At 38.7% G+C, this 16,044-nt stretch overlaps 1 protein-coding gene across 1 annotated transcript; it reads left to right on the top strand.

Moving 5' to 3' along the window:
- Positions 1-3,044: 3,044 nt before the first annotated feature.
- LOC128745911 (uncharacterized protein K02A2.6-like) lies at positions 3,045-15,536 on the top strand. Its single transcript, XM_053842977.1, has 2 exons — positions 3,045-4,124; positions 12,381-15,536. The coding sequence occupies exons 1-2, from the start codon at positions 3,045-3,047 to the stop codon at positions 15,534-15,536; spliced, it is 4,236 nt and encodes a 1,411-aa protein (XP_053698952.1).
- Positions 15,537-16,044: the final 508 nt, after the last annotated feature.

Below are 16,044 nucleotides of genomic sequence, written 5' to 3'. Positions count from 1 at the left end.
GAGTTAAAAATTACTGATCATGAGACGATAGTAATAAATATCGATCGTAGCATGAACAGTAGTAGTAGTCTGGTGAAATTAAAGACCTGGAAAAATTACTCGAAACAAAAGGTATCGGAACTTGTTGCACGAAGCTTGGATTCTCCATTAACAGGGAGCCTTGATCAGAAAACGGCGGTGCTTAATGACACCTTAAAAGCATGTACCAATCAGTTAGTCAAACAAAAGTTCGTTGTTATTCGGAACTCGAATAGCTGGTACAATTTGGATTTGCTGCGCCTTAAACGCAAAAGAGACAAATGGTACAAAAAGTTTTGTAAAACAAATAGAAGTGATCATTGGTACAACTATACCGTTTCGCGGAATATATATTCACAGTCTCTAAACAAGACACGGAGTGAATATATACAGAGGAAAATTGATCAACACAAAAACAACAGCAAAGAGTTATGGAGAATACTCAAATCTTTGTTAAAACCTGGCGATTGTAAACCGCGGTCCATAACTTTTAACGGCACTGAAGAGCAATCTGAACAAACAATCGCTTCTAAGTTTAATAATTATTTCATCGATAGTGTTTCTTCAATTAATCAATCTATTGAATTAGTTGATGAACCAGATGAAATAAAACAACCGATTGCCACTAACTGTTGTTTCAGCGATTTTCATCCAATAACATTAGTAGAACTTAAAAATATTTGTTTTTCGTTGCAAAAAACGACTGGAATTGATAATGTTAACGCTAGAGTTGTACAAGATTGCTTTCATGTCATTGGACACGACCTGCTGAGCCTTATAAATGAATCATTGCAAACTGGGCACGTGCCACATGTTTGGAAGGAATCGTTAGTGGTTCCAATTCAAAAAATTGCTGGGACGATTAAAGCCGAAGAGTTTCGCCCTATCAATATGTTGCACACTTTAGAAAAATTTTTAGAGCTTGTTGTAAAAGGCCAGCTGTTGAACTATATTAACAATAACGATTTGCTAATACCAGAGCAATCAGGATATCGGGAAGATCATTCTTGTGAAACTGCATTGAATTTGGTGTTAGCAAAATGGAAAGAGAATATCGAGCGTAAAGATACTATTGTTGCGGTGTTTTTGGATTTGAAACGTGCTTTTGAAACGATTTCTAGGCCCTTATTGTTGCAAACAGTAAAGCGCTTCGGAATAACGAGTAATGCATATAAATGGTTTGAGAGCTACTTATGTGACAGAACTCAAAAGACAATTTTTAATGATTTTATCTCAGATCCCGTGAGGAACACTCTAGGTGTACCCCAAGGGAGTGTATTAGGGCCTCTATTATTCATTATGTACATTAATGACATGAGACGAGTCTTACGTTTCTGTGACATCAATCTTTTCGCTGATGATACTGTGTTGTTCATAGCAGCTAAAAATCTCGATTATGCCATAACACACTTGAATGTAGATTTGCGCTCGCTGAGTAGATGGTTGAAATTCAAACAACTGAAGTTGAATACCAGTAAAACCAAATTAATGGTAATATCGCGCAACCGTTTTAATGATCACGTTGATGTAGAGATTGACGGTGAAATCATTGAACGGGTACACGAGATTAAATATCTTGGAGTAATTATTGATGACAAACTCAAGTTCAATACCCATATTGACAATGTCATCAAAAAAATTGCCAAGAAGTACGGGATTCTCTGTCGTTTGAAAAAAGAGCTGAATACTATTAGTAAGATTCATCTCTATAAATCAATCATCTCTCCCCACTTAGATTTTTGCACTTCCATATTATTCTTAGCGAATGAATCACAAATATCGAGGTTACAGCGTTTACAAAATAAAATCATGCGTTTGATTTTGCGATGCAATAGATTCACTTCCTCAACGTTGATGCTGGACGCTTTGCAATGGTTGTCGGTGAAGCAACGAATTGTTTTCTTGACAATGGTGTTCATATTCAAAGTAGTTAATGGATTGCTGCCTCGATATTTGTGTGATCGAATTGTAAGGGGAAGTGACATCCATAGATATAATACTAGAAATGCGGCAGAGATTAGAACACCTAATTTTATAACTAGTGCTTCTCAAAATTCTTTGTTCTTTAAGGGAATTAAGATATATAATTCGATACCTAGGCACATCAGACGTACAACGACGCTATCAGAATTTAAGAGACAATGCATTTCACACGTAAAGGCTGTATTTTGAGTTTTTTTTAGTATATTTTTTTTAATGTAAATAATATTTGACGAAGTTCTTGCTACTGATTATTTAATTTGGACATATGTTAATCAAGTATTTGTTAGAGATTAATAAAGCACATTAAAACTATTATGTTTGTCACCATGGTGATGATGGATTTTGTAATTGTTGATGTAGTTAAAAAAAATAATAATAGAGTAGTCTTCAAAGGTTTGAGAACCGCGCGCGTTAAACAGATATAGAGGACTGATTTTAAATTTGACTGTTCTTTCTATTAGAAATATATGACCTTACTACTAGTAATTGACAAATTCGTGAGTGTTCAGGAAGATTTGGATGCTTCTGCTTGTTATTAGATGTATATTTTCCTAGCCAGTCAATGATTTTTTCGGGTTGGAAATTTTCTTGACTTCCCTGGGTGGGGATGCCCTTATAAGTCTCATACTAAGTTGAAGGTTGGACTTTGCTTTGCTTGCTGATTACAGCGGGAATGGCCTCGTCGGGACTGCGTCGACTTAGTAGCGGGCTAAACTGGGTATCGGCTTGACCAAAATGATATGAACATCTTGGTAGCTGGCAGAAGGTTGCAAATTGATACTGGAGATTCTTGGTTTGGCAATAACTTGAAAAATCATATATTTTTAATAGTTGTAACTTGTATTTGAATACTATCGCAAGAATTTATATCTGTGTCAAAAACCAGATCGTTTTGTTTGCTTACCTGGTTCAAATGTATATTCACTAATTATCTATTAGATAAATCGACTACCTCAAACCTTTGTAGGGGAATGAGGTGGGCCCCATCATCATCATCATCTGACTGTGGCTTTGATAAGTATTCAGATGAAGTGCGAGAAGTGATGACTGAAGTTTTTCTCACGGACGCCATAATCACGGGTTGTTCGTCTACAGAACTGCGCCGGCGTATTCTTCAACAGGATCGTCCACTCAGTGAGATCGAGGCCCTTGGGATCACGCTTGAAGGCATAGAGCATCAAGTGAAGGACTTCAGTCACAAGGCTAGTGATCAGTCTACGGATAATCGAATTCTGAAAATTAGCAGTAAGCCGCTGGGAAAACCTGATGATCGTTCTGCATATATGCCACCCAAATCGTTTACAAAAAAGCCCTACAAGTCACAAAACACTGATTTCAGTTGCTACAACTGTGGACGACGCGACCATATCGCTTCTGCCGAAGTTAGTCCAGCCAAAGGAAAAATTTGTCATTTGTGCAAGCGTGTAGGCCATTTTCAATCACGGTGTCGGTTTCGCAAACTTCAGGATAAGTCAACTATCCATTCGAAGAAGAAACGTCTCGTTGAGGAAGAGAAGAATGATACGCAAATACTTGAGGACAATGGAAAGACCTATTATGCTTTTCATACGGGAAATGACTCCAATATTGTCAAATGCGAAATCGGTGGAGTAGCACTGGACGTGCTTGTTGATTCAGGCTCTGATGTAAATTTGGTAACAGATGCAGCATGGCAATTTTTGAAACAGAAAAATGTAAAAATACATCAATCCGCCAAGGGAAGCTCAAGAATATTGAGAGGATATGCAAGTAACATTCCATTGACAATACTCGGGACTTTTATCACGGATGTACCGATTAGTGGCAAATCGATTCGAGCGGAGTTTTACGTTATAAAAGGGGGTCAAAGATGTTTGCTGGGAGACCAAACATCCAAGAGCTTGGGAATACTAAAAGTTGGACTGGACATTCATCTAATTGGAACTGATACAAAACCTTTCTCTAAAATCAAGGATGTGCAAGTTCATATCCAGATGGATTCAGGAGTGAAGCCAATTTTTCAGCCACTCAGGAGAGTACCAATGCCATTGGAAGACGCCGTCAACAAAAAGTTGGACCTGATGCTATCCAGAGATATCATTGAGAGAAAAGAAGGACCTGCGACGTGGGTTTCGCCTCTAGTGGTAGTAGGAAAGTCAGATGGTGACCCCAGAATCTGTCTCGATTTACGCCGTGTAAATGAAGCTGTTCTTCGAGAGTGCCATCCAATGCCAATCGTGGATGACTATTTGGCAAGATTGGGCGAACATCGGCTAAAAACTCGGCGCCTGTCATATGTCAGTTATCTCAGATGTGTTCGTTGACGGCTTCCGACCGACAGGATGTAAGTTCGAATCCGGGTGAATGAAAAAAGAGTATGGCAGGCTTGATGAATTTTGAGTCAACCAATGATTTCCTACCAAGTCTCTTATTAAATTATAATATATGCATACAAAAATGGCCATGAAAATAACGAAACCCACAAAATAAAATAAAAATACTTCCTGCATATTTTTTTTCTTTTTGCTTGTCTAAATGTTGAACCGTTGTGGAATAAACGTAGCTTCAGTGTCATCAGCAGAAGTTTAATTAACATATTTATATACGTACACACTTAACAAAAAGCACCGAATTCGGTAAAATTTTACAGAAATCTAAACAGCTGAACGTTCGGTAAAAATTTCGATAGTACCAATCGACGTTTACAGATCATTAGTAATGTTTGGTGCAATAAAAAAATTTACCGAACGTTCAGTTGTCTAGATTTCGGTAAATTTTACCGAATCGTTTAAGTGTGTACTGAATAAACATTTTACTATACGTTGCATAACAGTCATACAAACGCATCTTCCACGCCCATATTCAGCACTGTGCTGTTTAAATTCTCCAAAACCAACTGTATAAGCATTGAACAGAGGTGTTTAGACATACTTGAAAAGCAGCTATACAGCATGTGCTGAATAAAAGCTATCGGTTAAACGTTTAATAAGCAAAAATTGTTCCTTGGGTTATGGCGCTGCTTTTACACTAGTTCTTTTATCTCCTCTAGTTTCCTCAACCCTCTAACAGGCAACAACGTAAAAACGATGAGATCAAGTTCATGAAAATACATACAAAAGAAGCTCAATGCAAAACTAATTATCTGAAGAAGTGCCAGCTAAGGAAAAGCCCAATTTCTCTGTTTCGTTTTTTATTTATATCTAATGCTCTACCCAGTTATGTTTTCATCTAAGATATGAACCCCTGTTCGTTTGACCATTTTTAATCTGAATACTTTTTAATTTGAACCCCGTTGGTTTGCACGACGTGCAAATTAAAAATGGTTCAAATGTCATTCTCAACATGACATTATTTGTTCGATTCGTATGTACTGACCTAGCGTGTTTAATCGGTTTCACATTTCGTTTTCCTACACTCAAAATATTCTGCACATAACTAATGGTAAATTTCCATATGAAATTCCAGATAATTATCATGTGTCACATATAAGCACAATCCGCCAAGAAATACACATAGAAATTATACGGATATGAATAGTATGTGCAATTATACACATAAAAAATATGCGCATATGAATAGTAGGTGCAAAAGTTTCGCGTACCCATAAATTATAACTGTTTGCATATAGAGTTCATTAATTGGGCACATTGCAAAAATCTATGTGTGGGACAGTAGAATCAATATATATAGAATGCCAGTGTCGCTGTTTTTCTACAGGACTCATTGTGGTAAACATGATGCTAACAATCTGTATCAAGTCTGTGAATCGGGAACTTCATTGTCAAAGTTGCTCATTGTTATTTATCTGTTCTTTATCTGTGCGCTGGTTGGTGCTATCAGTGCGCTCTCCGCTGTGTTTTTATGCCAGTGAAATGGTTTTAAACGTTCTTTTTCTTTTCGTCCGGATGAATAGAATCCAACAACTGCGCCCTTTTGCACCGATTTTTTCAGAAATTGGAAGCAAGCGAAGTTTCCAAACACATTACTTGGCAGCCATATTTGAAATTTTAAACTGGTTGTCAAAGTTTGACAATGAGATTCCCCTTTTGATGAATCTCAGGCACACACACATTTGCATATATAATGTAAATACATTATCTGAACATGTGTGATGTTTACCACGCGGACTGCAGCGACACTGGCTGTTATATATACATTGATCTGTTATAAGTATTTCGTTGAGTGTGCGAACCTGTCTATCATGCACAACACTGTCATTCCTTTCTAGAGACTCCATGCGAATAAATCGATTGATTGTTAACTGTCTAACAAGAAGAACGTTTTATTATTTTACTCTGCGTGCAAAATACAAGCCCCAGTCTGCTAATTACAACAGTTTTGGCGACGATTTGGACGTATCCATGCGAAATGGAACAGATTTAGGAGTGAATACGGTGTTTAGTAAAATATTTAATACAAGAGGCGAAAGGCGACAACGGATTTTCATGATTTGCCTTGCATCAAGCTGAGTGGTATTACGCAACGGGTCCCTCTGAATGGATGTGGGTGGTGTAATGAAAATACCGTACACATACAAATACAACTAGTACATATTCTGGCTGCTGCTGCTACTCAGTGGAATTACGATTGTATTGCGTTTGTAAACAAGTCCAAGTTAGTGCATTTACTTTTGTTACCGTTACTCCTGCGGGAAAGTGAAAAAACCAATTGCTTACTGTCGGAAAGAGGATAAGGCTTCGAAGAAATGAGTCTGCTACAAGATGCTGAGCCCGCTGCTGCTGTTGCTGAGCCTGCTGCCGTTGCTGTTGCTGGATGTACACCCAATTTCGTGGTCGAGCCATTCGATACAGAAAAAACAAAATTTGCTAGATGGTTAAAACGACTAGAGGGCGCGTGTCGATTATATGGAGTTCCACAGGGCAGGTGGAAAGATTATTTATTGCACTACATGGGGGCAGCTGCATACGATCGTTTATGTGATCACCTTACACCAGATGAACCTGAACAAAAAACCTATGCTGAATTGACAACTACGTTGAGAGAACATTTTGATCCCGAACCGCTCGAGATGGTAGAAGTTTGGAAATTCCGGTCACGAACACAGAAAGAAGGAGAATCAATAACTGAATTTATTACTAATTTACAGCGAGCCGCGAAATACTGCAAATTCGGGGGATATCTCAACAAAGAGCTGTGTAATCAACTGTGAAGTTGTGTCAAAACGCATCCGATCGCGACTAATCGAGGAGAGAATGTTGACGTCCCCATAAAAAATCCCTCCTACTTTTCCCCCTATTTAGTAGGTTCGCGTAGGGTGAATCGCCCTATTTTGCTTCCTACGGATCGCCGATTTTTGCAACATTTACCAGCCTACGCTTATTGGAGTTTTACAGGGGAATATACCGATTCTCAGGTATACAAAATCGATCGACTAGAACCGACTAAGTTGGTTGTTTAGTAGGGTGATGAATTAGAGCCGACCTACGGAACCATACGAAATCGGCTGGTTAATCGGGAGATAAAATTTATCCATACAGACGAAATACGTGGATTGATTGGTGCATGCAATTGGGCTCCCTACTAATACCGACCAAATCGGGGGAGGAATTGGAAGACGAAATAAGTAAATCAAACTAAATAGGCGAATGAATCGAGGCAGAAAGTTATGCAACCTACGGATCTAGACGAATTAGGTGGATTAATAGATGTATTCAATTGGGCTCCATACTAAAATCGTTCAAATCGGAGGAGGAATCGGATGACGAAGTAAGTAAATCAAACTTGATAGGCGGATTAATCGATGCAAAAAATTTTGCAACCTACGGAATTAAACGAAATAGGTTGATTAATCGAGATATAAAATTGATCAACACAGACGAAATAGGCGGATTAATAGGTGCATAATATTGTGCATCCAGCACTAAATTGGACTTCCGAAAAAACGGCAAACGATTTTTCTTTCATACCGTACATTAATCCTAGTGTATTAGGAAGTAGTGCGCTGTATAGCGCGTCTCATTTGCTATACAACGCACTACTTCCGACATTAGGTTTAATGTGCGGTAAGGAAGAAAAATCGTTTGTCGTTTTTCGGAAGTCCAATTTAGTGCTGATGGATACACAATATTATGCACCTATTAATCCACCTATTTCGTCTGTGTTGATCAATTTTATATCCCGATTAATCAATCCATTTCGTTCAGAACTAGTCGATCGGAAATCACACTCTCGTTGTTCTTTTATCTTTTATTTAAAAAATTATTACAGAAGTCTCTGCTCTCTCAGTCCCTGCTTTCTTGCCACTGCGATTCCGTTCAAGCCGTATCTCCTCGTGTAATGGCTTTAGCAGGTAGATTTTTCTTTATCCTGAAACTCAGATCTTTATTATTGCTTCACTGTTAAAATTTGTAATTGTAATACCTTATGGCTCCTCGGCCGCTTCAGTAGCAACAAAACTTTTACCAGTTCGGGCGCCATATGAAGAACGCCCACAGGATAATTTTCAATATCCAAATGAAAGCCATCGACTTGATTGGTTTTCACTGAAATCAATGAACTATGTTATATAAAATTCTAGAATTTATTGCACATCCGAAACATACTTCCCAAAATTTCCGCTGCATCTCTGCTCACAAGAACCTCCTTTTCTAAGTAGACTGTAAGCGCAACTAGGAAAATTACCCGCTGGGTGCCAGTGCCAGAAAGTGCCAGTGATCGTTGTATTGGTAATACTGCCCTGCCGGAATCAGAGCAGCTAAACCTGGGTTAGACCCAGGTTCGGCAGCTGCTTCCTTGATAAGTTTGCAATCTGTGTTTTATCCTTTGCTATGCAATGGCCTCCGATGGCACCGTCACTGTCAACTGCAAATAAAGCACAATTCAAACCGCTCGTACCTACGAAAACACTTTGTTAAAATTGTTGACTAAATAATTACACTCGAACATTGTAAAATTACCAACTATTGATGCAAACTCCACAAACATCATCCCGTAGCGCCATTTCCCAGATAACACAAAATCGTAATAGAAAGTTCATAATAAATCGTTTTCATGTCAATTTCACATTGGAATTGTATAATAATTAGAGTATGTCGAATTGAAGTGAACAATAAGTTGTTTTGCAGTCGTGCGTGCCTTCATATACAATAGAGGTTTTCCGTCAGATCATACCCCTCCTTTTCTTATTTTTTCTCGAAAGTACTCCCAATACGAGTGACAATGGTGCAAAAATATATTTTGACGTAGGACTACGTCTTACGGCAAGTTTTGAGATAGGGTGTCATTCCAAAAAATCGAAAAATGCGAGCGTCACGAAAAATGAAAGGTTTTGAGCGCTAATAGCTCAGCGGTTTTCCGATCGATTTTCAATATTCTTACACTAATCGATCGGAAAATCTTCTAAGAATTGACCCAAATGAAGAAAAGTATGGGTTCTTGACGTTGAACTATTGAAAAATTGAAAATAATGAACCTATCTTTTACCAGAATTCTCGCTTCGTGATTGGTTGAAAGATTCTTTGCGATGATCTAAACCTATACCAATTTGATATCTGTGCTTGGAAAGTAAGCCAAAACAAGTGACCAAGTTTCCTCATTTCAACAAGATTTCTTAACACCGCAGGTAAACCTAGACCATTTTGATGTCCTTGCTTGGGAAGTATGCCAGAAAGAGTGATAAAGCCCCCTCGTACCAACAGATTTCTTACGAACGCGATTAAGCCTAGTCCAATTTGATGTCTGTGTTAGGGAAGTGTGCCAGAAAAAATGACACAAGTTCGTTGTCCCAACAGATCGCAAATTGTTTACTGCGAGACGAATAAACCTCGGCGAATTTGATATCTGTGTTGGAAAAATGTGCTACAGCTGTAGTGTTCGGTTATAATACGACTCTGTATGAAGGTGAAATTAGTCATAATCGATGCTGCCAATTTCAAAAGCAGTTTTTTTGTTTGAAACAAAAATTCGGTTTATGAAAATATATTCGCTGTGTTCAGATTGGCAAAAAGAATGCAGTATATACATTTTTATAAACACAATCCCGCTTTTGGGCCGAAAAGCTGCTTCCGAAATTGGGCTTTCCGACGAAAAGTCAATGACTGCTAGTTTCCCGTGAATACGCATGCTTACCGTTTCATTAGAAGTGTATTGAAAAGATGTGCTGTTGATAAAATAGGATTGAATTGGTAAAATCCCTTCAACGTGGGGAACCATGGGTAATAAAAACAATCTTTAATTTCAGTAAGGTAGCAGGAAAGCAATAGTTTGTGTTCTTGATTTTGTTAAATTGTTTTCAAATGCACAATCTTTTGAGAATTGAACGTATGCAATGTTACTACTTTGATAAATGTTACATACAACGCATGTAGCATGTATATATGTTGCATATAGCATTTATATATGTTGCATATAGCATGTATACATGAAGAATCGAATGATTACAAGCATGAATACATGCTACTATCACTACAAAGAGACTTACGTAGTCCTGCGTCACCTATATATGCGGTCGTGTCTTGTACACAACCCCTCTGATTTTTTTCGTTGACTCTAGAATTTACTACGATTTTTTAAATAATGCAAATTGCAAGAATGTTGAGTTTCTTTTCACCAAATCACGAATGTTGAGTTTTAAAAAATTCGTTTCGGCTGCACTGCTTATCAAAACTTCCAGATTTTCTGGCAGCATTGCACAACAGTTTTTGACATATGTGTATCAGCGGTAGAGTGAAAAGGACAAAACGAATGAAAAGCTAATGATTATCTTCTTTTTCATTTCGTTTGTTGCTTGCCACAAGAGTAAAGAGTGGCACAAATGGTTTCGAAGTGGTGAAAATAGAGGACACTGGTACAAAAAGGCATGTAATACATCCGAGAAGTGACGGATTGAAATATACTTATTTTAGTTTTCCATTTCTACAGTAGTTAGAGGTTTTAATAAAGAAAGTTTTATATGGGTATCATTTCTAAGAGTTAAAACCGAACATTTAGTAAAAAAAAAAAATTTGACGGAAAACCTCTATTCATGACTGTGAATTATAAAGCAGTATAGACGATTGCAATATTTGATTATATCTTAATCATATATTCAGGAGTATTTAGTTGCGTGTTATAAAAACTACGCAAAAAAGAATTACAAATAATTTTCAAAGCTTTCGCACGTATATCGCCTCCACTTTGGTACATATATGTTCTTATATGGCGTGAAATATAACTTTTTCGTTCAGATATGATTTCGTATATCTCAGTTGCAATCGAGATATATAAACCAAATGGTTTACTGGGTTTCTCGATACTCAGATTTGTCAACAGGTATATACAGGTATTTCTATACAGGCTCAATCGATTTTTCGACCGATTTAATAGACCCTACGATAACAGATTAAATTCGCCAATAAATCGGGTTACGGGTTGGGTGACGAAAACCGATCCCGTTTGATGATTGATCGGTGCACTTAATTGACAAACTAATCCTTGCAATCTAAACCGACTCTTTCACCGATTTAATCGATACCCTATGAAAACAGATTAAATTCACCAATAAATTGGGTGGCGGGTCGGGCGACGAAAACCGACCTCGTTTGATGATTGATCGATGCACTTAATTGACAAACTAATCCTTGCAAACTAAACCGACTCTTTGACCGATTTAATTGATACCCTACGAAAACAGATTAAATTCACCAATAAATCGGGTGGCGAGTCGGGCGACGAAAACCGACCCCGTTTGATGATTGATCGATGCACTTAATTGACAAACTAATCCTTGCAAACTAAACCAACTCTTTGACCGATTTAATTGATACCCTACGAAAACAGATTAAATTCGCCAATAAGTCGGGTGACGAAATGAACCTACCTACGAAACCCAACGATGTAGGTTGATTAGTAGGTTGATGTCTTAGGCACCCTATTTTGTCGGTAGACGCGTAAAATGCCATCTGTCAAACTTTTTATGGGGGTTTGATAAAGCTAAGGAAATAGCTCTTTCAATGGAAGCTTCGGGCGAAGGGGCCGAACTGTTGGAAAAAAAGCCACATGACGTTAATTTCTTGGAACGAAAGAAGCACAATCGAACTTTTGATCAAACGACAGATACTACTACAAAGAAAAGCTGCTACCGCTGTGGTAGTGACAATCACTTAGCTACCACTTGCAAATACAAAAGTACTATATGCAACTTTTGCAAGCTCGCAGGTCATCTGCAGCGGGTTTGTCTCAAACAAGCATCTCAAAAGGGGCAAGGAAATAAGCTTGGAGGAGCCAGGAAATTTAGAAAAAAGTACGACGCAAATCAGATTCAAGAGATCAGTGATGATGGTGAGGACTGTGGAGGCGATTCGACAGATGATTTATTTGAAGTTGCAGAAGTGTGCACGCTTGAAATTTGTAAAATGGACGCAAAATCTAAATTACTTTCAAAAGTCATGTTATCGTTACAGATCAATGATGTGAAGATGGTGTTTGAGGTTGATAGCGGATCACCTATCACCTTAATCGGCTTTGCTGATTTTAAAAAGAAATTATATCACTTGCAGCTTTCGAAAACCAAGATTGAGCTTGCTAGTTACTGCGGAAGCAAAATAAAAGTACACGGTTATGTAAATGTAAATGTCAAGTACAGAGAGCACACTTGTATTCTGCGTTTGTTCGTTGTTGACACGAATCGACACCCCCTCCTAGGTCGAGAATGGATGCGTAAATTACATTTCGACTGGAACGAAATTATTCGCAACTCAGATTCAACGGTCAACGCCATTGCGCTTCGTACACCCGTCTCAGTTGAAGTAAACGATTTGATTCGTCGCTTCCCGAAAGTTTTTGAAACTTCTGTCGGACTAATTCGTGGTATTCATGCAAGTTTGAATTTAAAACCTAACAACAAGCCAATTTTCCTGAAAGCCCGTTCCATACCTTTCGCTATTCGTGATACTGTTGAGCGAGAGATAGAAAACATGGTCAAAAACGGAATTTTAGTCAAAGTAGAACATAGTGCTTGGGCGACGCCGGTGATGCCCGTAATGAAATCGAATGATCGCGTACGTTTGTGTGGGGATTATAAGGTAACTATCAACAAATATCTCAATATCGATGAACACCCACTTCCCACTATAGATGAACTTTTCGCAAACATGGCAGGCGGAAAAAAATTTACCAAGATTGATCTGGCTCAAGCCTATTTACAGATGGCCGTGCGTGATCAAGACCGTGAAATTTTGACGCTTAATACTCATCTTGGTTTATATCAGCCAACCCGTTTAATGTACGGGGTTGCCTCCGCACCGGCTATTTTCCAGCGGGAAATATCGCAGATTCTAAGTAATATACCAGGTGTATCAGTATTTCTGGACGATATCAAAATAACTGGACCAGACGATGAAACCCACTTGAAGCGGCTTGAGTTGGTGTTACTTAGACTCAATAATTACAATATCCGAGTCAATGTTTCGAAGTGTGAGTTTTTTGCGGATCGCATTGAATATTGTGGTTTCGTGATAAATAGTGACGGTATTGGTAAGATGAAGAAAAAGGTTGACGCAATCCAAGAAATGCCACGTCCCAGAAATCGTGACGAGGTGCGTGCTTTTGTTGGGCTAGTAAATTATTACGGCAGATTTCTCGTTGACCTGAGTACAAATATTTACCCTATTAATAATTTACTCAAAAATAGCGTTCCTTTCGAGTGGAATAAAGCTTGCGAAGAAGCATTCAGATGGGTGAAGAAGGACATACAGTCAGATAAAATACTTGTTCACTATGACCCAAGATTACCGTTAATTTTAGCAACAGATGCGTCCCCGTACGGCGTGGGTGCGGTTTTGAGTCATCAGTATTCTGATGGCTCAGAGAAACCAATTCAGTATGCTTCAAAAACGCTCAACAAAACTCAACAAAATTACTCGCAGATTGACAAAGAGGCTTACGCCATAGTTTTTGGAATTCAGAAGTTTTACCAGTACCTGTATGGTCACCGTTTCATACTGATCACCGATAATAAGCCACTGTCACGAATCCTTTCGCCTGAAAAAGGTCTTCCTGTACTTTCAGCGTTGCGTATGCAGCATTATGCCGTATTCTTAGCCTCGTTCGATTACGAGATAAGATTCCGTACGTCAAAAGAAAGCGCAAACGCGGATTGTATGTCGCGGTTGCCGATCAACGATAACGGTAACAAGAGTTGGATCGAGGAGGTCGATCTCATCGAATTGAATCAAATAGAAACATTACCGGTTACTGTGGAAGATTTAGCCAAAAATACAAGACTTGATGCGAATGTGCGAACTCTATTGGAAGGATTGAGAAGCGGAAGATCTGTTGAACCACATAATAGGTTCGGCATAGAACAAAACCAATTTTCAATTCAAAAAGGATGTATTATGAAAGGGATCCGAGTCTACATTCCCCCACTACTGCGAAGACGTGTCTTGGACGAATTGCACATTGGTCATTTCGGTGTGTCCCGAATGAAGTCGCTTGCTCGTTCTTATTGTTGGTGGGAAAGCATCGATAAGGATATAGAAGATTTATCACGCGATTGCGTCGAATGCGCTAGTGTCAGGAAAAATCCTCCAAGAATATCTTCTCACTGTTGGGAACGACCATCAGAACCATTCGAGCGTATACACGTAGACTATGCAGGGCCGTTTTTGGGGTTAAACTTCCTGGTAATTGTCGACGCACATACAAAATGGCCAGAGGTAAAAATCATTCCGGATATGACAGCAGATACAACGATCGTTTATTTACGTGAATTTTTCGCAACGTTTGGTGTTCCATCGGTTATCGTAAGCGATAGAGGAGTTCAGTTCACTTCAGAACAGTTTCAGACGTTTCTGAAGAAAAACGGCATTACGCAGAAGATAGGGGCACCGTATCATCCAGCCACAAACGGGCAAGCGGAACGATTTGTGCAGACTTTTAAGGATAAGCTTAAAGCTATTAAGTGCGAGAAGAGAGATGTTCAGTTTGAGTTACATAAAATCCTCATGGCGTATAGGCGAACAGTGCACCCTACGACAGGCAAATCACCGTCTATGCTGGTTTTCGGAAGACAAATAAAATCTAGGCTTGATCTAATGGTTCCAACAAATGGGGTAGAAAAGATTCCGCGGGGAGAAGAAATTGAACTACGTCATTTTGCGGTTAATGATAGAGTTGCTGCACGCGATTACATGGGCTCATCTAAATGGAGATACGGCGTTATTACCGAGCGATTGGGTGAACTGCATTACATGGTGGAGTTGGATGATGGGCGTTTATGGAAGAGACATATCGATCAACTGAGAAGCGGTCCAGCAAAAGAACTACAATTTGTGAGTGATCCCACTATGATAAAGATTGACGATCATGAAATTATGGATAAGGTTGCAGTTTCTTCGAGTGGATTGCTAGAATGGTCGACTAATGAAGTCCAAACGGCTCACCAGACTCCTAGCTGTTCTACGACATTGGAAGCAAGCCGTGAAACTCAGTCGGCAGAACCAGAAGAAGGTGCACTGGTAGGAAATCAAGAGAAACAAAATGTGGTAACAAGTGACATTGCAACACCTAAGCGCTCAACAAGAATAAGGAAACCGCCTAAACGATTGAATCTGTAACCTATTTTAATGCTAACTATATAAACTTGTAACCTGTAACCTATATTTTGATACTAACTATATAAACCTTAATTTTAAGCTGAGAATGTTTCAAGGGCGGAAGAGATGTTATATATACATTGATCTGTTATAAGTATTTCGTTGAGTGTGCGAACCTGTCTATCATGCACAACACTGTCATTCCTTTCTAGAGACTCCATGCGAATAAATCGATTGATTGTTAACTGTCTAACAAGAAGAACGTTTTATAATTTTACTCTGCGTGCAAAATACAAGCCCCAGTCTGCTAATTACAACAGTGGCATTCTATTTATATTGGTTATACTTGTGGGACACATAGAAACTATACGAAAAGTTTTCTCAGTGTAACGATTAAGAGAGAAATCCGATCGGAAAATGCAATATTCGCACTTGCAACTGCCAACTAAAACAAACCCCCAAAACAATAACAAAGATCAGGGCGGCCAGTTCACACAGGTTTCAGCATATTTCGGGTTACCAGTTGTTC

This window comes from Sabethes cyaneus, chromosome 1 (genome assembly GCF_943734655.1).
Source record: "Sabethes cyaneus chromosome 1, idSabCyanKW18_F2, whole genome shotgun sequence".
NCBI classification, from domain to species: Eukaryota; Metazoa; Arthropoda; class Insecta; order Diptera; family Culicidae; genus Sabethes; species Sabethes cyaneus.
This window is presented reverse-complemented; position numbering and strand designations above follow the sequence as displayed.

Excerpts from the sequence above, each read along its gene's own strand:
- LOC128745911 (XM_053842977.1), top strand. The coding sequence starts at position 3,045 with ATGACTGAAGTTTTTCTCACGGACGCCATAATCACGGGTTGTTCGTCT. Across the intron at positions 4,125-12,380 it reads CGTGGGTTTCGCCTCTAGTG|ATCAATGATGTGAAGATGGT; the intron begins GTAGTAGGAAAG and ends TTATCGTTACAG.